Raw genomic sequence first — 25647 nt, 5'->3', positions numbered from 1 at the left:
ATCTTTCAATTAGCATCCTTTGTTAAAGGCTTTATTCTGCTTGTCAGATGTGAGTCATCACCGGGTTCTCCCACAACGTTTCACCAATGTATCCTAAACGTCGGAGGGCCGGGAGCAAGTCTGAGGCGGTAATGAGTTTGTGTGAGAAGACGGGGTCAGGACACAGTGTGTGTGTGTTAATTAATCTGTTCCCGGGTGGGAGGAACTGAAGCGAGATGATGAGATTTAAGAGAGTAAATGGGTGTGCTGCACTCGAGCTGTCCTCTGTTGAGTGAGTGAGCGGGGTTAGAAGCTGGGCAAATGGCCGTCACCATAGTAACCAGATAACTTCCCCAGCCTCAAGTCACTCAGTCAGTCAGTCATGACAAGTGAAGCCTGGGAAGATCAAACAGAAAGAACATGATGTCCCCAGGCGTCTTCAAATGAGACAGAGGTGAATGGTCCCAGAAATGCAGATTTGTTTGTATGTTTTTTCAACCTTTTTTTATATAGAAAAAAACATTTTTAAATTTCTCATTAGATGGCTCCAAACCTGAATTGTGACTACTCTGATGGCATCAACACCTGCCACTAATACGGTTAGATCCAAAACCTGCATTAAGGGAATAGCACCTGTCTTTGCATCCTGCACCGCTGTCAGCTCGTCTCAGCGCGCATATATAGGATCCACTTTATTTTTTCCAAGGGACAGTCTTGGAGTCCAGGTGTGTGCCAGATCTGCTGTCTGTGCCCAGGGCTCCTGATGGCTTCCTAGCCCCCGTGGTAATCAGCCCACTCTGCCTGCTGTTGGAGCCCGCCTGCCTCCTCCTCCTCCAGTGGCTCGTTTCAGAAACATCTGGTGGTTTACATGCAGCGCACACCACCTGCCAGACGCCTTGCAGGCAGTGGCACCACTTGCACCTCTAGAGTCTGCCCCTCTATAACGATGACACAGATATCACCAGCATTAGGGAAAGAACTTTGGATCTGTTTAAAATTGTGTTTTTTAAGTTCTTTGCTGCACATCTGCAGATGCAACCTTAGTGAACAAAAGGTCATCAAGTCAGAATGCTCTGTCATGACCTTTTGCAATGATAGAAAAAAACTAAGCCTTGTGAAATATATTATCATTACTTACATTTTGTCTGGTACAACCACAAACCTAAATGTATGATATTGGGATGTGATAAGTCAATATGAATATGAAACCAGCCTTAATGGTAACTGGATATGCAAAGTGAATGGCTTTCCAACTTCAATTTGCATCAAACATGAAAAAATTTCTCCCACAGCTCCCCTTTGTTTCAACCCATTAACCAGCCATTATGCTGTGGCCAGTTTCCCTGAACCTGCTAAATAAATGAGCCCAACAGCATGATGCAGCCATCACCATGCATCATTGATGCATTCAAAGTGATGAGCAGTATTTCATTTTCTGCCAGATTTTTTGCATGTAAGTTAATAACATTTGACATCAGAAATGCAAACCTTGCTATTTAAGGTATTGCAATGACTCAAGAAAATAAGTGAAAACAGTTATATATATAAATGCAAGCCACACTTCTCAAAAACCATGGATTCTCTTTTTAAAACCTTTGGGCTGATCTATCAAATTCCCATGAAATATATATGTTTATGGCTGCTAGCTGAAAAATTTTAATATTTCTTATTATTTTCTAGGTATTAAAATTCTAAATATTTAAATAAACGGGGGTTTGTTGCAACCTCAAATAATTATACTTCTCTGAACTTGTTAATCCATAAAAGCAGTGTCTGAAATTGCTCTCATTAAAAAGCATGAAACAAAACAGCTTTTTTCAGCAGTTAATTCAGTTTAATCATAGAAGCACGAGGCGTCAACATATCTGTATTGTGTCTTTTTATATCAAATAACATTTATAAAACTATTGTGCAAAACATTGTCCTTTTTTATCTTCTTCAAAGACTCTGCACCAGTGGATAGTCATAGTCCTCTTAAATTAGGAAATATAACAAGTATGCATAATTTAAACAGCAAATTGTAAGCTTACACAATATATGTACATTTTTACACAGACCTGGATTTGAAGTGCCCCTTACTCAGTGATGGTGAATAAGGCAGATTTTACAATCAGCAAAGATAATTGATAACAATAAAAAAAATGAATTTCTACAGTTTGGCAGATTCTTTTAGGGAGCTTTCCCAGGAATTTGGCTGCTATAAGGTGTTTAAAATGACTAATCTGAACAGGATTTTTAAACTCTCGACAAGACAGGACTGTACAAATGTAACAATAAAACATGCAGACTACCAGCAGATTAAATCCTCACTTCCATACAAAATAAATACATCAGGTTTTATAGGTTTCAAGTCAATGCCTTTTCTTTTCTATTCAACAGATTCATCGCATTCTTACACATTTTTGAAGGTGAACACAGACAGAGAAAGCTGTATATCTTTGAGCTACAATATACTTTGAAATGAAATAAATGTCTTGAAATACAGTGAAATTATAAATGTTTGTAGGCCAAACTAAGGTAAACACATTGTGTGAAACTTCTTTAGACAGTAGTTAATATTGTCTTCATGTATTACCCAAGATTTTGTAGATTCTCTGAAGTTTCCTGTTTTTAACAGTCATTCTACATACATATTCCAGTATGCCTAGTGCTACAAGTAATTTAGTGTTTCTCTACTTCACAAACATATAGCAGATGGTCCTCTGGAGACTTTCCATGGCTCTTGCTGAGGTGAAGCTTGATAGCATGCTTAGTGGCGAACTTACGGACACAGAGCTGGCAGCTGAATACAGCTCCATTACTGCTGCAGTCATCGGGAGATTGCGGCAGAAGCAAGGAATCCATGGGCGCTACTTTCTCTGTGAGAGTGTTTGTGTCCCTTGCAGTCTGTTTCGGGGAGAGCTTGGCCAGGTCCCTAACTCTGAAGCCCAGGTGGGCTTCCAGGTGGCTAACATATGCTGTTGGGGTTCGGATCTGAGAGGCACAGTCACTGCAAAAGAATATAGGCTGGCCAGAGTCAAGGTTCTTAAGAAACTTGGTTCTGCCTGTTCTCCTTAGCTGATACTTGACATTAGCCAACCAGTGACTGATGGTAGTCATGGAGAGACCGGTAAAGCGAGATATATGCATTCTTTCTTGTGGGCTGAGGTCATTAATATTATACTTCCCACCTGAAGTCTGTCTCAGGCTGGAGGCAAACTGGGCCTGCAGCAGAAGGAGATGCTGAGGGTTCCAGTTTGAGTGACGGCCCTTTCGCTTGTGGCCATGCAGAGACATGTCATCCTCATCGTGTGTAGTCCCTACAACCTCCATTTTATCTGTGGCACGGGACCGTGAAGCAGGCTTTGCTACAGGGTGCGATTGTGTCAAGTTTCTAAGCATGTCTGAGATATCCGACAATGCGTTCTCATGCAGAGGACTGCTGGAAATATAGGGAGACACCACTGTTAACTTTGAAGGGGTAACAAGAGAGATAGGGGAGATAGAAGAGACTGTTGATGAGGGAGTTACTGGGCCTGAGCCCACAGAACCACCTTTATCATTTTTACTTTTAGTGAGGTCGATAGGCTGGTCATCGCTGGCCTGGCAAATGCTGTTATCAACTACACTGTCATGTTTTTTGGTGTGCAACGGGGAAGCAGCCACTGCAGCCTTCTCAGTCATGCTCTGGCTGAGTCTGGAAAGCAGGCTAAGGGGATCTTGATTTGGCAAAGAGGGTTTGGCTGCTTTCCCCAAATGAATGTTCATTACGGATTGAAGAGCACTTAGTGGGTTGACAAAGGGCTGTTCGGGAGGAGTGTGACCAGTGATAATGGTAGTGCTGCATCTCAGTGCGGAAGCGAGGGGAGATTTAACGGCTGAGTTTCTCTTGGGATCCGTTGCTGGGGATGCCCTGTCACTATGGCTCCCCCTGTCACTATTGGCTGAAGTAACCTCCCTCCATTCCCGAGGTGAGTCAGTCTCTCCTCCCTTGTGTGATTCTCCAGCTTCACTGCTACATGGGGACAGCTGGTTCTCCGTCTTTGGCGACAACTGCTTTACCCTTTGCTCCACCTTTGCTACTTTCTCTGTCACCTTTTTCACTAAATCTTCCATTGCTTGAAAATTGTTAGTGGGAAAGGGAGAAGAATGACTTATAGGTGGAGAAATTAGGGGCTGGTTTTTAACATAAGAGGACAACACCCCATCACCTCCATTGAACAAAAACTTCATCTGTGAATTCTTTTCCATGTTTCCTTGTTGGAGCTTGAGGGCACTGGGGAATTGATAGGCTGCATGGATGCTGGGATAGCCTCCCCAGGTTGGATTCCCACTCTGTGCCTTATTGATAGCTGAAGTCACAGTGTTTTCCAGTGATTTAAGGATATCAATCCCCCCTTTGGGGCTCTCCTTCAGATCATCCTCTGTAAGATAATGATACTTTGAAATGTCATATTTTTCCTCTCCCTCAGTGTCTTCCTCTTTACCAACAGTGGTCATGACTTGCTTTTCATTTACACTAGTCTCTTGTTTGGTGCACTCCTCCTCAACCTCTTCTTTCTTGATCTCTTTCAGAGGAGGAGAGCTGGAGGGAGTTGTGTTGTTTGGAGGAGGTGGAGGAGAGAAGGTGGAGGGTGCAAGTGGTACAGACTGGACTTTTTGATCAGTAGGTGTGGTGACTCTCCCAGGACTTGGGGAGGTTGCCTCAGGAACTGCTTTAATTCTCTTACCCACTGAGTTGGACACCCTCAGGTAGTGTCCGGTCACCATCATGTGGGTCCTCAGCTCTTGAAGTGTATTATAGGAGCTTCCACATTCCATGCACTTGAGTATCTGGAGCTTATTAGACTCAAACTGCCAAGAGTAACTGGCACCATTCTGGTGGCTGTATCGGTTATTAGGATTAGAATAGGAGTTGGAGGAAGGTTTGTGTGAGGGTTCAGTCGAATCTGATTTTGATTTGGGGGTTCCTTCTCTTGATCGTGAAGAGGTGAGGTCTAACCCCACAAGTCCCCTTTTTTTAGAGGACATGATTTTGGTTGCCACTGGGGCCATTGGCTCCTTCAGAGGCACTTTCTGGTAGTGTTTGGTCTTAATCATATGGACACTGAGATCCTGGAGTGATTCAAAGGAATGGCCACAATACATACATTTCAGAACCTTCTGGGCATCCTCTTTTCCTTCCATCTCGAGCAGGGATCTCTTACGTGGTTTGGACCATCGCTTTGAACCACTGCCTCCTTTGTCTTGGTTGTCATCCCGGTAGTGGCCTGTATCATTCATGTGAACGGTCAGTTCCACCAAAGTGTCATAAGCGGCACTGCAGCCCTTACAGCGGAATTTGCTAGCCCCAGTAAAGATTGAGCCAAACAGCTTTGGGTTTTGCCTGTGAAGCTGTACTGTGCTAAATAAGCTTGGCTCAGATGGAGCAGGGTGACGGCTCTGAGGAGGGTGTTGTTGTAGGGTCTTTGCTACTGCAGACTGATGCCAGTCAAAGCTACTGCTGCTGCAGCTACTACTGCTGCTAGTGCTGTTGCTTCGTGCTGGCTTCTCTGTAGCAGCTGAAGACTGTGCCTGAAGTTGTGGGGAATTCAAGTTCAGTGGTGACCACAAAGGGCTGGTCAGAAAACTTGAGTAGATAGCTTTCATTTGTTCTAATGTGTCCATGGCTATGGGAGGTGTTTTGGCATCAGGATTCAAAGAAGCTGGGGTGAAGTTGGATTCTGCTTTTCTCGGTGGGCTTTCAAAGTCTGAGAGGCGGTCACTGGCTTCACTTGCATGTGACTCACTGTCCATCTCTTGTCCTGAGAGCTCTGTGGCCTCAGCTGATTCCTGGTCACATGCCTGCTCCTTAGCAATCCCTACACTTTGCTCCATAAATTCCTCTTTCATGGGAAGGTCATCATCCTGCGGTACCGGTGGCTGTTCTCCTGCCTCAGTATCCTCCACAGTCTGCTCTGCCAGCTCCTCCGGAGAATAAGCTGCAAAGGGAATGGAGACAAAGAGAGAAGGGATGAGATGAGTTAAATTGCAGGGAGAGTACATGCTATGTTAGAATAACTGGAGAAAAAGTTTCCCTGCAATGTGTGCCCGAGGACTCCCAGGGATAAATGAGCCATCTGTGTGGGAGCCTTTAAAGCTGAGCTGAGAAATTACAGTCATCCCATTTCACCTCATCAACCGTTGAGGTGTTATTTTCCTCTAGGCGAGCCTGTATTTATATACTACCCCAGCCACATGGAACTTATGTCTCCCCTCTTTACACTCCTTCTATTGGAGGAAAACAAAAAAGAAATATCTTGGCAAAAACATAATGCACCATTTTATTTATCTCAAGGCACAACAGCTTGAAATGAAAACTAAATCTGAAATTAATGAAGCCCAATCTCACTGTGGCATTCTCCTCTGGGGTAATAAATGAGTTGGATCAACCTCCATCTGTCAGTTAATATGTCTGACGCCTCTTCATCTGCCTTCTCTCTGATTACACACAAATGCAGACTGACGCCCGCATGAACAGAGTCAAAAAGGATTTTTCTAGAAAACGTTGAAGTGAAAGGGATGTCAAAATGTTGTCGATCGAATTTGGAGAGGTTAGCTAGACATCCCACGGTGTCAAGTGGACTGAAGTAATTCAGTACAGGTTCCTTAAATAACACAAAGCTTGAAATCTAGAAAAAGGATAAAAGCGAATTTACGTCTCAAAAAAGACTTCATTATAGCTATAGGGTGGTTACTGCATGGTTTAAATGAGTAATCGGATTAAAAACACATAAATGTTCAACTGTATGGCTTATAATGTATAAAGTCATGAAAAGGGTGGTCAGATATTTATATGGCTGCTTCAAACATAGAGTAAGGCAGCACTGCCTCTCCTCCACCTGCTGCTGCCTACTCCTGTTCCACTGAACGACAAAAAACCTTTTGGATGTTCTACTGCTTACAAAAAAGAAACAAAAATTTTCAATCTATGGAAATATTATTTTGGTTTTACAAATCTAGTAGAGCTATTATGCGGAAAATAAAAGTGTAAAGTCTTTCACTGTTATTAGGGCAGCACTGCCTTATATCAAGAGTCAAAAATATATAGCAAGTCTTTTAGCCTCCCTACTGCACCTGTTCAAACAGTCTAATGCATTATCACATTACGTACTTGTGTTACTCTAAGAGCAGGACAGGAGAAAAAGGTGAAATATTCTGTGTAATATTCATGTCTCAAACATATGGTGGTTATATTTCTATATTTTGCTTAAAATCTACATCTCAAAATAAATGTATACATTTCACGGATAACAGTCTTAAAACTGTAACAATACATTATTTTAGCAGAACCTTTTTCTGTGATTACTTGTATAATTCAAGTTTTAGATAAAAGCAATTACACCATTATTTTTGTTTTTAATTTCTGGTAAGATTTGATGTTAGGGGCAAAAATGTAAACCTTTACTTAGTTTTAAAAGTTCTGTAAGGATATCATTTAGTAGTTTATAAAAAGGTATTGTTGACTTGATGATAGAAAACAATATGCTTGTTATTTTGCATGTCAATGGCCAGTGCTCTCATGAGGAGAGATAAGTGTGTGCATATGTCTGCAAATAGGCATACCTCATACAAACAAACAGTCCACGGATTCCTGTGTTTCCCGTGGCGACAAGTCTTAGCATCTAATGCCAACTCAGCCACCACTCACTCTGGAGTCCCCAACTCCCTCATTTCCTGACAGCTTCACTCACAAAATCGCTCAAGTTGAGGAAAAACAAATAATCTGAAAGCAGTAGATGGCTTGTGGATAGGTCTGAGGCTGTTTGGACAATATTGTAAACTAAGACAAATGCTAGGAAAAAAATACCCTTGGTACGGCTTGATCAGCTACACAGTTGAGCTTAAACAGACACACACACGCAGACACGCAAGCAAAAATACACTGTGTGACTAAATCTTTCATGCCCTGCCCTCCACCCCCCCATACACATATCCAGTCTAAATAAAAATGTCATAGCTGAAATAACTCTCATTTCCAGTGCTAACAGCCAATCTCAAGGCAACCATGCGGCTGACGCTGGTCTGATTTGGACCCCGGGGGCACAGTCAGCAGGCAGCCCTACTGTGAGGCCAGCCTAATGGAGACCTGGCAGGTGCGACCCACTCTCCGTCCTCCCGGAGATTTGGTTTGTCACTGGGTATCCATTACCTGCCATTCTCCGCTGATAGGCCCCGACAGCCCTGATCAAAAGATGTCGTCGGCCCGAGTTCGCTTGGCAGTCAGTGGCATGTCGTTTGTAAAAAGGGCCAAGCAGGGTGTAAATAAAATGACATGATCACTTCCCCGGCCCCTCATGTTCTGGACACAATTATGATAATGCGGACGTGGGGAGAGGGGAAGCGATGGGAGGGGTGGAAGAATAGAGGGGTAAAGAGGTAAATGGCTCATGCTGCAGGGAAACATACTAGGCATATATCTCCATGCAAAAAGTGTTTAGTAAACTTCCTCTTTACTCTTGCTTATCTTTTCTTCCCTATATTTTTTGAAAAAAGAAATCCAGAAAAGTTTGGTTGTTCCATCATATAAACCTACTTAAAGCCATTAAATTTCATTAAAATAACTTAGCATATTTGTAGATATTTGATTTATTTTATGATACTATAGTTGCACAAAAATAATGATTTCTGCCTGGAATCTGTTGATTTTGTTAGCTTGACCCTAGAAAAGCAGAGTATAAATTACAGCCTATTGCAAAATCAGTGATTAGTTAGAATACTTGGTTTAAAAGACCTTAATTTTTAAACTTGATGTATTTGGTTTTAAGATTCTTAAGGTAAGAGACAGCAGTAGGGATATAATATAATGGTAAAAAAAAATTAAAGAGGCAAGAAACTTTGTGTTGAATGGAATTGAATGGAGTTAATGACTACTGGTGATATCACACTACAGTTACATCATATCTTCCTAATATTATGCAAACCTACTTCATCTGCAACCATCTGGTCAGAAATATCACTTCGTACAGAGTGCCACTTTCAAGCACCATGAGTTAAAGTTGACAGCAACAAACCTGTTCAAAATTCCAGTTGTGTGGATGCCAGTACAAATTTAAGAGTACTTACATATTATTAGTAGTAGCAGTTTGGAGGTTAAAGCAAAGCGAGGGGAGGCACAATGAGTCATAAAGCTGTTTAAAAGGAGGCCCTATTTTCTAGAAGCTGAATGATATATTTAAACTCTGAAAAACAAAAAAAGGGGGGAATATAGAGCCTTAATCTGGTCAAATATCAGGATAGTTACTTTATATTGCCTTAGGTTTTCAACCTCTGTCTGTTTCAGATCAAAATTGATTTTGAATACTTTGGCAGCCTTCTGGAAATCTAAGCCCAAACCAAGAGTCTACATTTCTCCGGGAATATACACTGTTTTAGCAACACAAATATATGATTTTAAGGACAGATTAAAACATGTTCATATTTAAAGTCACATCAGAATTGTGTTTTAAAATGGGCTGTACAGTAGGGCAGTTGGTTGCACTGCTGCCTTGCAATAAGAAGGTCCTAATCAGGAGTCTTTAAGCAAGAAATGTACATGTTCTTCTAGTGCATGAATGACTTCTCTCCGGGTACTCCAGCTTCCTCACCAGTACAAAAACATCCCTTGACGCTCAACTGATCTCTAAGTTATCCTTAGGTATGAGTGCATGTGCACATAGCTGTGTTTCTCTGCGTTGTCCCCTCAACGAAGCAGTACAAGGATAATGGGATAGAGAAACTGGATGTTTAAGCACTGCTCTCACATACCATGATCTGAACTCTTTCTTCTTATGATATATATGTCTTAATATGTTATATCTTTTTTTAGGGATGTCAGAATTGATATAAACTGCTATGTGCAGGTGAAAGCTATACAAAATCTTGAGATAAAAAATTTATCTAAAGTTTAGTTTTGATCTTTGCGGGTTTTTTTTACATTTAATTACCATATCCCATGTCAAATCTTGTAGCTACATTCCTAAACAATGTCCTCTCCCATTCCCTGGTAGAAAACGTTTAGAGTTTAATATCAAAAGGGCTGCAACTCTATGAGCAATTGAGGCAGGACTCAATGGAGGGAGATCGAAGTCCAAAAAGACCAGCAATAAAAAACATTTGGGTTTAAACCTTGCTCCCAGGCAATTTAAAATGCAAAACAAAAACCATTATGTCTGTGCACTATCTGTTAATTTAATCCCCAATGACTGATAATCCATCACACAGGGCGACAACCACATCCAATTATTCTCCCTGCCTTGACTGACAACAGAGGTGATTTATCAAGCTAATAAAAGGTGATGGGAATATAGAGGCTCCCTTAGAATAAATTATGAATATTTTGAATACAACAATACTCTTGGCTGCAGTCTCAAATAATTTCTAAGCATATGGCATGGGCTGGTTTATGAATCTTCATGGTATTTGTTTCTTTGTGTGGGTGCGAGAAAGAAAAAAAAACCCAGCAGGAATGTGTGGTGGGTACTTGTAATGATAAACTGAGCTGATGCCATGGTGGTAGTGGGGGAGGGGATTGTTAGTGGGGGACAAGAGTCATTTGGTTCCTTGCATGATCCCTTTGGGACAGAGTTGGCGTAAGAATGGTTTGAAGTGGACTGTCACATGACCGGCACCTCTGTTGCACATCAAGAAAAAAAGAAAAAGCAAACACATTTTACAGAATAGTTGTGGAAAGCCCACATTTTGACCTCAAATGAATGTCAAGTAATTATAAACAAGGCTCCCCCACATACACACCTCTATATGCATTCTCAGATAAACTGATTCGAACATGCACGTAGATGCAAGTGATGAGGAAAGACAGTGACATCTTGGCATGCACAAAGCATTCCTGTGGAGTATCATTTTCATAAACATAAGGGCCGCAGACGAGGAGGGAGAGATCATCTGATAGAAATACTGCAGTGCTTCTCTGACGACCAGGAACAACACAGAGGGCAGGGGGGGTGGCTGTGGAGGGGTGATTAGGCAGGAAGGTGCAGTGGCTGTTTCTAACTCAATGGCTCTGTCTCCTTCTCTCTGCCATATTATTTCTCATCATCTGCTGTTAAAAGTCTTAATATTTGTTGATGCTGGATCTTAAACAGGCTCTAGTGTGAATAAAAAAAAAACCCTCATGACCTCCTGAAGATGCAATTTCCACACTTTAGATCACCATCAAAGAAAGACAAAAATACCCAACAAAAACACTAAATTGCAAACTTAAGCTGTGTAAAAATAGTAGTAGTCTTTTTGACACACCAACACTGAATCCCTTTTTTTTCTTTTCAAAATCTCCATCTTAATGACCAAGAGGAATGTTCCACAGCTGGGGAAACAGTCTGGGGAGTCAGATCACACCCAACAGAAGCAGGGTAAACAGGATGTGTGACTAGAAACTATACCTGCATCTGACCCTCGTAGCTAAATGATTGCTTGGTCAAAAGCACAACCTTGCCAGAGGCAACATGAATTAGAATGAGCTGTCCTTTACACGGCCATCAAGGATACAATCTCTCATTTTCAATGCTTTTTTGACTTTAACTAAGTAGCTACATGCAGAAGGAGCTACTGTTATTAACATATGTTTTGTTTGTTGAAATCATGCAATTATAATTTGGATATTTTTGAAAAAGCACTACGAAATAAGCTGGAGAGTGAAACTAGCTGGTTTAAATCTAAATTTTCCATCATATTGACTAACTTAAAAATGTGGTACTTTTCTAACCAGTGATTGCAACACATATAAACGGCACCACATCGCGAAAACACTGCTTTTGAGAGTTTAAATCTATTACTGTGTGAAAAGGACTCACAAATTGCTTCTTTTATTATTAGTGGTATTTGGAAGAGTCAGTTAAAGAATGCTTGTGCAAAAAACAAATGAAGAGGTGACTGTATTGAGACAGATTTAAGGTAAATCAGGCCGTAAATTAAGGGAATGAAAATTTAGGCAGGCAACAGGAAGGCTAAGCGTAGTAAAACATGGCTGCTTCTCTTTGTTATTAATGCTTATGGAACATCATGGGCTCAGACGGTAAAACACTACATTTATTGCTAGAAACACATGAACACTACTCAATGCAAAAAGAAGGTTCTGGGTTTGATTCCCGGCCCAGTGTCTTTCTGCATGTTCTCCCTGTGCATGCATGGGTTCTCTCTGGGTACTCCGGCTTCCTCCCTCAGTCCAAAAACATGACTATTAGGTTAATAGGCTTCTCTAAATGAATGGTGGTTTGTCCTGTTTGTCTCTGTGTTGCCCTGAGATAGACTGGCGATCATCTGATCATAATAAGTAAGAAATACATAAGAATGAAAGGAAGACTACAATAAAGTTTTTGAAGCCTCGGTTTTATTACAAATAAAAAAGAGCTAAAATATGTATGAGTGATTCAGAGCTTTATAAAACTGGAAATCCGTAATCAGCCACCAAGTTCTGATTAGTACATCAAAAAAATGTGGGAGATTTCTAAAAATATATGATAACGTAATATTACTGTGCAGTGTAGTGCATTACATCCCATCTGTTTGATTATTGCTCCTTTATTTCTCAAAAGAATTTAAAATATACAGTAGGGAGAAGTTCACACAGGTTTTCTCTTATTTCACTGTAAAAGAATGGGAGCAACAATTAAACAAAAGACATAGCAAGAAAAGAAAACATTTTCTGAGTGATGTGAGGCTATTTTGAAAGGGATATTTTTTATTATTACTGGGCTTCAAAAAGACATGATAAACATCTTTTAAGATATTTGTTCATGGGTTAATATTTTCAGAGGACTTGCACTCTGAAAGAAGGGACTTAAACTATCACAGCATGACATGTCTGTCTTGACATGTGCACAGTATTTTAGCTGGATGTAGACTGCTTTGAATCAACACGAGTCCTCGGCAGGGGGCCCTTACTGACAGGAAACAGCTCAGGAACATTACAGGACAGGAAGCTACCTCAGTTTCAATCAAACAAAAAAAAAAAAAAATAGAAAAAAAAGTGCTTTGTAGTTTCTCTCAAGTTTCTTAGCTGTCTAAAACTCTTTAAATATATTAGAAACATTTTGTCCAAAAACAGCCTTATTCAGTCAAAATAGCAGCAGATCAGTAACATACCTAAAATGCCTTTCCCTTGTACACATGTGTCAAAGTAACACACTCAATCAAACTTAGATCGCTCCTTCTATTCCCTTTGATCCCTTCAAGCTGGCTTAAAGTCCCATGAGAAAAACTGTAAGAGGTGATCTGTGGCCACTTTAGAAATTAATAAGTTCTGACATAAGTCCCCTTTTTAGAGATGACCAGAAAAAAATGTGCCCTTCTCACTTTTTCTTAATTCTAGGTTCTTAATTCAAAACTCTGCAACAACAGCCAGCTTTTACATGCAGCGTTGTTCCCGACCATCATGGATGTCTTTGTCAGGTTTTATTTGTGTGCATTCCCTACCCCCTGATGGCACTGTGAATACATTGTGTCCGCCAATTGTAGTGCAGGATGTGTGATATGGGAGATGGGAAAAACAGAGAGATCATTCTGGCCCCAGGCGAAGCTTAAGGCTGAACCTTGTCAGTGCGCATAGTGAGAAGAGAGAGAGTGAACAAGCCAATGGATTCAACCCTCAGCTGGTTGTTGTGTTACGGCTGGACCTCAAAGCTGCCAGCTGCACACACAGACCCCAACGACCTGAAAATTTATCCAGTTTATCTGACAGAAGACAAGTCACGAACACATAGAGGCCTCCTGATACTCCAACGCAGAGGAGAACGAGGTCATGAAACGCATCAGGCCTCAGTTTGAGGCAGCCACAATATGTGATAAAACATAATGGAAACAAACCTGAAAAAATGCACAACCTTCTTCCACAGGTGCACAACCAAGGTCATATAGAAGAACCTAAAGAGGAGGTAATCTTTCTGTCAAGCATTGCTGAAATAATTTTTTTTTTCTATGGTAAATTCTTTCTTCATCCTCTCTCTTTTATAATTTTTTCTTGAGCAACTCTTGTCCATGGCTTCATGATGTTTCCTAGCTAGTAGTCATTTTTATTCAGCTTTTCATTTAGTCACTTTTTTTTTTTTTTTTTTACAAACTTTAAGGATTTTAAAGTCTAGCAGTTTTCCCACATCCACACTCAAGGTACAATAACTAAGTCTAAGTTTTTATCAGTTTACATATATTGCATTATTTATAATTGTTTCAAAAATGAGGGTCAGTTACTCCTTTTTTTGTTTTCATAAAAGTTATGCAGTCTTTATATTAAAGAAAATACAATTTTAAAGAGCTCTTGATTAATGTATAAAAATCCAGTTGAGATCTGAACAATCTATAATGTTTTGAACTAAAGATTTTCAAAAAAAAAAAAAAAAAAAAAAACAGCCCTTAACTGAAAGGTATAGTGGAGGATGCTCTTTTTGATGGATCATCAAAATAAGTGGTCCTCCTAATTGTCAATCATTCTGGTTATATGTTTACTTAAGGCCGTCCCATGTGCTCGTCCCCATTTTCACTTACCAGTAGTGCGTCTGACATAGTGGAAAAATAGCAAATTGTCTTTGGAAAAGTAAGCTTGTACGAGCGATGCAAACAGCAACTATTAAACAGATCGTGCACAAGGAGATATGGGCTCTTCTATGATCTTACACGCTTTTAACAGGCGTTCCCTCTCGGGAGCAGGTACAGGATTTTGCATGATAGGGCGGATGTTTTCAAAAATTCAAGAAAATCCTCCACTATAACTTTAAGCACCGGTAAAACACAAACATAGGTGTTGGCAATATTTATTTTGCAGGACATACAGAGGGCACACCACAGGGGTCCGTGTATTCCCTTTAATGCAATTAAGCAGTACAACACCTATGTGCATGGCAAGTAACAGCTAACCACAATTTTTTGCTTTGTGACATCCCCTAGTCCATGTTACATTTAACATTAACCACCACTGATCACAAGATCAACATGCTGTGTAATTAAAGCTCAAATAAACACCAATATAACGGATGATTAGCTGAATAGGACTCTACTGGCATGCATTTCTTTTTTATGTAATATTATAATTTTATGTTGCAGAATTCTGCCTCAAGCAGCTGATTCAGAGTCCAACATGAAGCTAGAAACAAACCCAGGCAGACTGTCAAGCACTATTGTAAGCAACTTGAAAATTCAAATAGGCCTACTTGAATTGTTTCCTTATAGCTCAAGTTACACTGCAAGACTTGCATGCAATGAAAAGACTGTGGGAAAACTAAAGCCTGTGAGTCTGCCCCATCAGCAGTTGTGATGTTTAGCTTGTTTTGCCACCAACAGTGTTTTATCGTTTAAACTAGGCTTGTTTAAAACCGGCCTGAACTGCTCATGCCTGGGCTCTGAGCTGAGAGCAGGAAGTTATAAAACTGTCTGAAGCAAAAGCTGTTACAATAGAACACACTGGAATCAGACTCACATTACTGTTGCTTTGATATGGATTCAGAAGAAACACAAACAAACTTAAATAAAGTTTAAGTTTAAATCAGTGAGAAAGGAAAAAGTTATCACCTCCTGCCAACATTTACAGCTATTACAAGCTTCCTGAAAGAATTTTAAGAGGCCTGACAGAATCTACTGAATGAGTCAGTTGCAGTTTATCATACAAAGTCTGCTAAGATTTAGTCAAATCCGGAGACCTTTACAATAAAAAAATCACTCAGCTAAGTGCTAAAAAAAGGAGTGTATTCAAATACAATCCAAACTTAAATTCTTTTGTTAAAAAAAAGAAAAAAAAACATGGAAAAACATACTATATCTCTAAATCACATGAGGGTAACAAAGATCTAGGGTTAGGGAGTTTTTTTTTATATGATGAGGGAAGTTCAGCTTTCGAGATGGCTTCTTCTGTTAAAAAGCTGGAAATATAACAAGCGCTACGCTCAAAGCTGAAACTTGAGCCAAAAAAAAAGGTTGGGAGAGGAGAGAATAAACTTGGGTTGAAGAGCAGGACAACTAAATCCCTCCTACAACACACAGCTGCTGCCATGATTGCCTAGCAACGAGGAGGTGATGGACGCGGCCTGAAGATGGATGGTCACCATAAATCACTGTAGTGTGTGGGAGGAGGACAACGTAGGAGGCAGAGAGAGAAGGGAACAAGGAGAGGACAAAAAACAAAACATTCTTTTCCTTCAGTTTACTTTCAGAATGGCAGCGTTAACCTTGCCTTGACCTCTCACTGTACTTTAAGTCAAATAGAAATAAGATGGCTTTCGGTTCTTTTCTTGGTAAAACCACATTAAAACCTCCAGATATTTACTTATGTCATGCCAATAGATCCTTCAAAAAGATATTAAGCTGCAAAAATCTTAAGTTGTCTTGGGTTAACAGATTTTTAGACAAAAAATTCTATTTGATTGAACAGTGATTTTCAATTTACTCCTACATGTATATCAAAACTATAAAAATAGACCTTTTTTATCTAGATTGACAAGCAGAAGTTTGGGCAGGCCTCAAACTACAGATATCTGATTTGTTAGAACAACGTCTCTTCTAAAAGATGAACACTTCAAATTATTCTAGGGTTATCTACAGAATGTTTACACTTTTTTCCCTATTATTTGTGCACTTTTGTTTCACACTGATACTATTACGATGATATCCCACCATATCCTGGATAGACGGTTGCCTCTGATTTAAATCTGTTTTGTGGATCCCAACACTACAAAGTTCAAACAGGGTTGGATTGGGTCATTTTGAGTTACATATCCTGTCGTTAAGTTTTCTGCATGAGTAAACACTTTAAGTGTTTACAAAAAAGTTGTTTGGTTCACTGCAAAAAAAAGGAAAAGCTTAATAAATATTTTTTTTCTTAAAATAAGTGCATTTTGTTTTGAATTGAGTTAAGTGAAACACATTACCAATAGAATAAGACGATTTGCATTTACAATTCTTATCTTATTTCAAGTGCATATTATCCTATTTTAAGAGTAAAACACTCAATCCAGTGGTGGATCATCTTATTTAACTACTTTAATTAAGGGTAAATGCATTTAGTTTAAAAATGTTTTACTTATTTCTAGATCCTTTATGCAGAGTTTAGACTTAGACGTGATGCAAAGGTTCAAATCAGTTGATTTGGTTTAAAATAAGACCTATGTGTCGCCTAAAGATGACAAAAAACTAACAAAAACCTCTGAGCTGAGTAAGACTGAAAGAATCGAATGTTTTAGCAACTTTAGGAATTATTGTTGGTTATCATACTCATGGTTATCACACCACAGGAATCCCAAAGTTAGATTCTACCAACTTTTAAAAGATGATAATAAATATATCTTATATCTTTCATAAAGCAGCCCTTCAGGCAAAGCAATCTGGGAAGTGTAGTTGTGGAATAAACATCTCTGGGCTATCTGATTATGGCTTACTGCTGCAGCAGTGGTGTCTAGTAACACTCAGAGAGCGCTCAGCCATCCGTCATACAGTGAGTGTCTGTCTCAGGCTTTCCACCCTGCTTCTTTTCGTCCTGGCTCTCCAGTTACAGCCATACACGGCCGGCCTAAATAATATTCTTCATGATAAATGGCGCTATAAGCCTGGTATCCATCATTAATCTGATTTTTAAAGAAGCATCCATCTTGGAGAAAGCCTGTTAGGGCCACGGGAGAGCAGAGCAGCCTGGGTTCATTTAAAGGCCAGGCTGCTGCATGAGTGATACCTGTCAGCCCTGTTCATCAGGGAGCAGCACACACACATTAAACATTGACGCCATATGGCCCCATGCGCACAGGCGTGCACACGCAATCACACTCCTGCAGTAGCTCTGTATGTGTGTGTCTGTGTGCATATGTTATGAGTAAACAACACTTTCGCATTTGTTGGACTTGTACACCGACAAAGCATATTTCTCCCCTTCATTCAGACATCTTACGGCACGTCATGGAAGAAAATTCTGTCACTCATCAAGACGCAACTCAGTGAAACTCAATCCTTCTTGTCATCTTAGAAAAATCCCCCCTCCCAAACACTCCTCCTCAAGGGTTTCAGGAAAACTCACTCTTCCCTGGAAAATCACTCACTCGCACATAAACAAAGCTTTATCTCTTGCCCCTACAACTCTGCATCTTACTCTCCATTCCTCAACTTTTGAGCTTTTCTTTTGCCTTCTCTCAGTCCAATCTCTGTGTTGTTTTTCGTCTCTCCTCTCTGTCTTTCTCTTCCTTTTTGCCCCCTATTCACCTCCTTTCTGTGTGTATCTGGTAAAGCCTGTTTGATAAATGACACACGTCACCGTGTCAGAAGCGAAGGGTGGGTCAGTGATAAATGACTCTGTTGAAAAGGAAATCGGCTCTCTGGCATGGCCGGTCTATTCTCCTCATGGATTGGGTTTCAGGACCCCCGAGGAACGGAGCAGCTCAGGTTCCCCGAAAAAGAGCACACATCCCACCAGGCTCTGATGCTCTCTCACTTCTTAGAGGAAAAAAGTAGTGGGTGGGTGGGTAGGTTAGTGGGGCTGGGGGTTCCAACCTGTCCCAATTGTCGCCACAGTGCAGCTGCATCCATCACAAGAGCGGTGTGACTATTTTTACAAAGCCTCCGAGTCGGTGCCAAGACAGCAGTCTCTGCTGAAAACCTCAGCTGAAAGCACAGTGAAAGCTGAAAGGGAAGAGCGAATGGGTAACAGTTTTCTATTTGTGACACTACTACACCGCTTACACTCCTCTCCGAGAGCCCAACCCTACGGCTTGACATCTGCCAAGTGTGTGTTAAAAAGGAGGGTAGGCCCATTTCAGCCCCCCACCCTTTGCCCCCCATTCCCAATCATCTTCAGCACCACTACCTCCTCCTCAACTGCACCCCCCACCCCATGCCCTTCTTCTTTTTCTTGTAAAGTCTCCCTTTCAGTCACTTGCTGGCAGGGTGGTACTGTTATCATTGCACAGGCAGGATTTATGGAGCAGAGGCCCACGGTTAAAAACAAAAAAAGGCATCTGTCAATACCTGTGGGAAACACTCCGTCAGTTGTCCTCCTTTCACTGGTGCTCGCAGTCTCATTAGCTATGCACTTATCAGACACATAGATCACAGACGTGACTCAACTTCAACTTCAAAAACAACGCCTGCAAGGCCAAACCACTCGCCTCGCTCCAACACCTGCAAACAAGCGGAGGCGAATTGTTGTCGGAGTTCTCAGATGATACCGCTGCACATGTCAACCAGCAATTATGTCCAAGCTGGTGCTCCCCTGCTGCTTCCATAAGGACATTCTATTTAAACAGGAAAGCAGGCACATATGAAAGAATCTTGCCTTTTTTTTTTACAAGCCAGTCACAACATGTGTTCATGCATCAATAACACAAGCTCTAAACTTGTGCCAGCTACTTATGAGTCATTTATCAGTTTCTAGGTATACTGATGTTTTAAGATGGTCTTATTTCAAAATGGCAGAAAAAAGGATTGAGATACCAGAAGAAGCAGAGAAGAAACAGGAGTTTTATCCCACCTGTTGCTGTGCACTGCCACTCAGCTGGCTGAGGGAACATTCTTTTAAAAAAAAACAACAAATGAAGCAGCTTGTAAAATTGTCCAGTTAAGTAAAATCTCAGAATCAGGTTAGGAATCTAAACCAGCCTCTCCATCATTCTTCAATATGCCAATCTTTAATAAAACTGTAACTGTTTCAGACGACAAGAGACATCTGTTGAAGTAGATGGCACCTCCAATTAACAAGATAATAAGGAGCCTAAAAGGTAAAATCTTCTACAAAACAAGCACTTGATAACTACTAATAACATTAGTGGCTGTTAATTCTGTTTTATTTGAAATTTTTGATTCAAAATCCGAATGTTTTGTTTTTACACCATCATTGTAACTGTAATCATTTCATATTATTGTAGCATCAGTTCAAATCTTTTTAGCCTAATTATTTATATTTTTTATCGATAGGATTTATATTTATAAATAAAAGCAACAGAACATGCATACATATAATCACATTGCTATTCTTTTTACAAATACTACACTGTCAAATTAAACAAATAAGTTGTTTAATTTAGAGTTATCATGAGGATGAATGAGAACAAAATTTGTTCATGTTGGTAAACATTATTATTGACTTAAAAAAAATTTGCTGACAAGGGAATTATAGTGTATGTAAATATATGAGGAAATCTTATTGAGTTCAGTTTCTGTTGGCTTTTGAGTGTTATGCTTATGATACTTATAATATGGACGTATTGAAGGACCCATTTTTTAAGTAGCTGGTCTTAGTTTTGCAGCAGTATCTTGTGTATTTGAGGCTCCGATTGAACCAACATGATAAAATGTGAGTCCCACATCATAGTGTCCTTCTGTGAGATTTGAGTATTTCTAACCAAGGTTATCATACTTTAAGAATCCCACATGCCTGCTGTCAGCCCTGTGTATCATCCTACCATAATTTTCTAAGCATGCATGTGCTTTTCTTATGTTGCACTGTTGATGCGCTAAGACAAACAGATGGAGTGACAGACATCTTAAGGCCTACAGGTTTCACAGGATTATGATGCCAACAGATACACTACAGTTATCATTCCTTTCATGGGAAGCACCAAATCACACAAGCACATACAGACCTAACAAACTGGGTTTAAGTGCCAATTTAGATGCACAATCACTTCTACAGTTATAAAGGAGATATATTAGTTGTAATCCAGACCCTGCAAAAAAAGGAAACTGTCACTGTAGATCAGAAATGCTTTGAATCACAGAAATATAATATTTGGAGCTTCTGCTAAATTACACAGGGTGACTTGTATTCTCTGTCATGACCTTAGGAAGTAGTAAAACATTAGCAAAACAAATAGGAAAAAATGTGCTGTAGGGGAGTTATAACGCAGGGCTATTTGTAACACCTTTCAGTTGAGTAGTTGAGACACTGTCTAAAGAATAACTGTGAGTTTCCTGACATTTCCATCCTAAAATCACAAATAGCTACAGAAAAGAGTATTTCAGCAACAGATTTTGTTTTTTGCAGCATTGTTTTTCTTTTATCGTAGCCAAGCCTCCGACTATAAATGGCCCAGTTAGTCACAGTAAGGTTTTAAAAAGCTATGGCTTCAAAACAAATAAAATCCACCATTGTACCAACCCGAATGTTTAGAGCTGTTTTAATGTGATGCTAGAAAGAGTTCCAGAGTGGCAGCAGCTTCTGTGACTGTTTAAGGCAAAGCGCAAGGAAGTGTTGTGCCTCCCCACCTGTTGCAGAGCAATGGAAGGGCACTGGGGAAAATGGTCCTGCACTTTTTTCCCACATCCTAATGAAGTATTATGTGTTTAAAAATATTTCGTTTCACCAGAAAAAGAAAAAAAAAAATCACTATTAAGGTTATTCTATTAAAATCACAAATGACTTTCTACAAGCTGTCTGAGTAACTTATCAGCTAATATAAGCATGTAGGGATTATCTACTCTGAAGAGCAGAATGAACATGAAATCTAATGCTGAATTTAAGTTATTTGTAGCAACAAAATATAAATTGTATATAAGGATGGTAAATTTAAATCCCATGCTGATCCCTGGGTATTTATTTTTTATTTGATTGAGCGATACAAAACAAAAAGTGTACAATAAAGAAAGTTAAAGTTACTATATTAGGTAGCATCTGGTATTAATTGTGGGAGACTATGAAAAAATACATAAAAACAAAGATATTAAAAAGGAATGTGCTTTGATCTTTTGGTAAAGATTTGCATAGTAAATATATAAACTCACATACAGATCAAAATAAATAAATCAATAGAAATATTTTGTTCCTCCCCATCTTGATGATGATATAGAGTATAACTTCAGTATGTAGTCTCAGTATAGATTTTAGGGCTGAAACAATTAATTAGATTAATCGATTATTGAAATAATCTTCAACTAATTTAGTAATTGATTAATCGTTAACAGGAGTATAGTGACTCTGAAACATGCCTTAGAGACAGAGTAACCCACTTTGAGCAGTAATAATACCAAAATTGTAAAAAAAAAAAAAAAACGAAAAAAAAAAAACTATTTGCATTTAAAACAAAATAATGTTTTTATCTGTCAATATGCTCTATCCAGAACCTCTCAACTGGAAAACTTTTAGTTTCACCTGGTTTAATTTGGTAAAAAAATCTTTCTGAAGGTACCTTTGTTAGTCCGATTATTACTTGAAGAAATAATGAACAGATTAATCGATTTGCATAATAATCGTTAGTTGCAGCCCTAATAGATTTGTGTTTGCATAGGTGTCAGTCAGGCAGCCACTGATTGAAATCAGCCAATTTTCACTTGAAGGACTTTGAAAGTTCAAATACTGAAAAAAATCCTAATTGCCCCCTATATTCTCTAAATGCAACAAAACATAAACAACAAACCATCTATGCTCAATAATCACATCAAACAACAGCTGCAATTTGTTTTAGTTTAACATGTACTACATTAGTAGTACATTTTTCCTCCTTTATGTTACAGTTGTAAAAAACCGAAAGGAAGAAAACTGAAATAAGTGGTGTCTCCGATTGATTTGAATGAATCATATTTAGATTCTGCATCAAATCTTCCGTCTGTTAAAGCTTACTTCCGCCTACTGGGTGAGGTTTAACATTTACCTACTGTCACGCTGCAATTTTAGAAAACAATAGCAGGCGAATACCTTAATAACTGAACATGTTAAAGATGTTATAAATATATCCGATCTGTTCTCTTTCGGCTGTATCCCGCTCTCCTCTACCTTCTTAACATTTTCCTGTAATACCTTGTTGTAAAGCTGTTACGGACTCCCTGTTAAGTCAACAGAGTAGCTATGCTTTAGCTGTTTCAATAGCTTCAGGCCCTAAAAGTTGAGGTAAAGCTGATCATAATCCACAAAGGAAGGAGGTCTGCGTTTCCACAGTTGGGAAAACTCTCCCTCTCCTGTGTTTTCTCGGCTGTTTACGTGGCCAGCCGCCCTCGGTTGTTAAGAGCACTCAGACCTGACCCAGGTACGCAGGCCCATTTGTCACCTGCAGCAGAAAATTGAGTTACAGCACAACCAAAGGCGAGCAGCTCTGTGTAATATCAAGTTGATTACATCAAAGTGGTGGCAAACCTCATTGGGCCGGGCACCCCAAGCTTGTCATCTCCAATCACAGGGCCTGTCAGGACTCCATCAGCCTCACGGCTAATTGGACCAACGCTAATGAAGCAGGCAAAACAAGTTTTCTACTGTGGAGGGAGAAGCCCTCTCAGACAGGAAAGAAAAAGAGGGAGAAGCTGTGTGTTTGCATGCATGTCTGTGTGTGTTTGAGAGACAATGAGAGAGCAATGCTGTGTGTGTGTGTGTGTATATGTTGTTGGGGTGTGTGTAGATTTTTCATGCAAGTCTCAAGGTTGCAGTGGGCTGACTCTCCCCCTAAGTCCCTAATCAAGGCCCATCATCTGTCATCCTTTTCTTTGCTCTCTCTATCACCATGCTCTGTGCTGCAATCAATTCATCATCACCCTTTGTGTGCCACTGAACAGTTGACAACTTTATAACTTGCAGCTGCACAGGCTGACTGACAGGGGTGGAAGGGGAGCATGAAAAAATGAAGAAATGAATAGATGAATGAATGAACAAAGAAGCGTGGTTGCAGGGAGAAAAAATTGTTTTCTAAAAACACAAAACGATCTATATTACAGTCTTTTATTCTCTTTCGTCAACAGAGAAACAGCAGTGCGGAGGGGAGGCGAGAGTGGAGAGCAGAGGAGGACATGAAGAAGAAGAAGGAAAAAAAAAAACATCCTTCTCACTGATCTGAAATCAGAAAGCTTTCAGTCATTCTTTATGTGCTCCCCGCGGCCACTCTTAGCCAGTGAGCATGTACATTAGGGCTGGGGCATTTTGATGAAATAAAAGCCCAGGCCAGCTTATGGCTAAACAGAATGGGAGCACTCACTCAGCCTGTCTCTGATTGACCATTAAAGCCATTGATGAATGGGCCTGTCAGGGGAGAGACAATTAAATCAAACATGAAACAAAGCCGTTGTGACGGCCCAGTCTGACAGAGCAAACCCATTCCTCCCCTCCATTACATAGCACACGGCTCCTTTTACAACCCCTAACCCACTCCTCCCGCCTCCTCTGCCCACTGTATGCCTGTTACTGTGAGTCCCTGTGTGTGTTCAAAAGTGAACAAGTGAGTGTGATGTGCTCTTTTTGGAAGTGTGTGTACAATTTCTTACTGTGAAACCACTTTGCCCCCTCCTATTCTTTCACTTTTCATGAGTCACTTCACCATCAGTGGCACAAACTGAGCATACTTGTATTACATTTTTAGGACCTTTACTGTTACATTAACCTTTCCTCTCAGGAATTATTACCACATGCAATCCAAAGCCCTAAACAAAGTCTTGATGTCGACATCCTTTTTAGGCTTATTGTGTGAATCATATTCAGGGATAGTCTTATGTCGTATGGAGTAACTCCAGGGGCATAAATTCCACAGAAAGTCCCAATAAAAACAAAACAAAAAAACCCACATCTACTTGTATGAGTGCCCTTTATCACAGAGTATGTAAAAAGTACACAGGCCCTTTCAGTGTGGTTTACACGTGACGTCAGGGGCCCAAAGCACATGGTGGGAAGTGATTTTCTGATGCAAATCGGGAAGGATCAGATGAAAGCCGCATGACAGCCAATCAATCAACCGTCAAATCAGACATGGCAACTGTCGATTATGGCTCCTTCCAGCCCACGAAACTCCCATTGTCCACACTCAGATTGTTTATCTTTTCTGAAATTCTAAAAAAAAACTATATATATATATATATATATATATATATATATATATATATATATATATATATATATATATATATATATATATATATATATATATATATATATATGCGCTCATAGTGTGGAATAAGTTGTGCGCTTGGACCTAAATGCGCACAAAGCTCCCCGCTTTGATTTGAGGTGACCTACGCCTCAGGCAATCATCTAAAATACACTTAACTGTCTTGAAATGATCAGTTTGGATTGTTTACAGCCACAAAACTTTCTGACAATAGACTGATCCGAGTCGCACCACAGAAACACATAAGATTAGAATAAAACTGTTATCCGCTTGGAGAAAAAGGTACGTGACAGTCGTCATAAGCTCTCACAACAGTGGCCAAAAGTGCCAAAGCGCATCGTCAGACTGAGCAAAAGCCATAAAGTGGAAACGGAAATGCGGTGACTGGAAAGTGAGGCTTATAAAATCTCGTAAACATGATGTTAGGCGCTTATCTAGTTGGATCCACATACCTGCTGCGCGCTTCGGCGCTTCTTGTTTCCTCCGTGGCATTTTTTCTTTTTTGCGCGACGATTTCCGTCAGAAGTCTTTCTTTTTTTCTTATTCTTTCATGCACCTCCTCGTCGTATCCTGGAAGATCCACCTCTACTCAGAAAAAGATTTACGCCTTCGTGTTGTAGACGGCACAACATCGGAGAGTCCGAAAGGAAGGGAATAGAAATCGAGGGGGGGGCAGATGAACCTGGAAATGAACCATAGGTGTTTGTTGTTGGTATTGTTGTGATTAGCCGGAGCGATCGCGTTGGGAATGTCAGCGGGGATAGCCAGCGTCCACCTCGGCTGCCTGGTCTGGTAACAGGCAAAGTTGAGGGATAAGAGAGATGATCGCGTCACTCACAGCAGGAGAACGGGCAAACCCACCGCTCCGTTAACTCTTTACTCCTCAGAAAGG

The 25647-nt window shown here is 40.1% G+C and overlaps 1 protein-coding gene across 1 annotated transcript; it reads right to left on the bottom strand.

Annotated features, from left to right (window-relative positions):
* Positions 1-1791: 1791 nt before the first annotated feature.
* tshz3a (teashirt zinc finger homeobox 3a) lies at positions 1792-25647 on the bottom strand. The gene is made up of 2 exons (XM_038305553.1): positions 25208-25647; positions 1792-5939 (listed from the first exon to the last, which is right to left on the bottom strand). The coding sequence occupies exons 1-2, from the start codon at positions 25245-25247 to the stop codon at positions 2641-2643; spliced, it is 3339 nt and encodes a 1112-aa protein (XP_038161481.1). The 5' UTR covers positions 25248-25647; the 3' UTR covers positions 1792-2640.

Source organism: Cyprinodon tularosa, unplaced genomic scaffold (genome assembly GCF_016077235.1).
Source record: "Cyprinodon tularosa strain WSP-4 unplaced genomic scaffold, ASM1607723v1 ctg56, whole genome shotgun sequence".
In the NCBI taxonomy this organism is placed as follows: Eukaryota; Metazoa; Chordata; class Actinopteri; order Cyprinodontiformes; family Cyprinodontidae; genus Cyprinodon; species Cyprinodon tularosa.
This window is presented reverse-complemented; position numbering and strand designations above follow the sequence as displayed.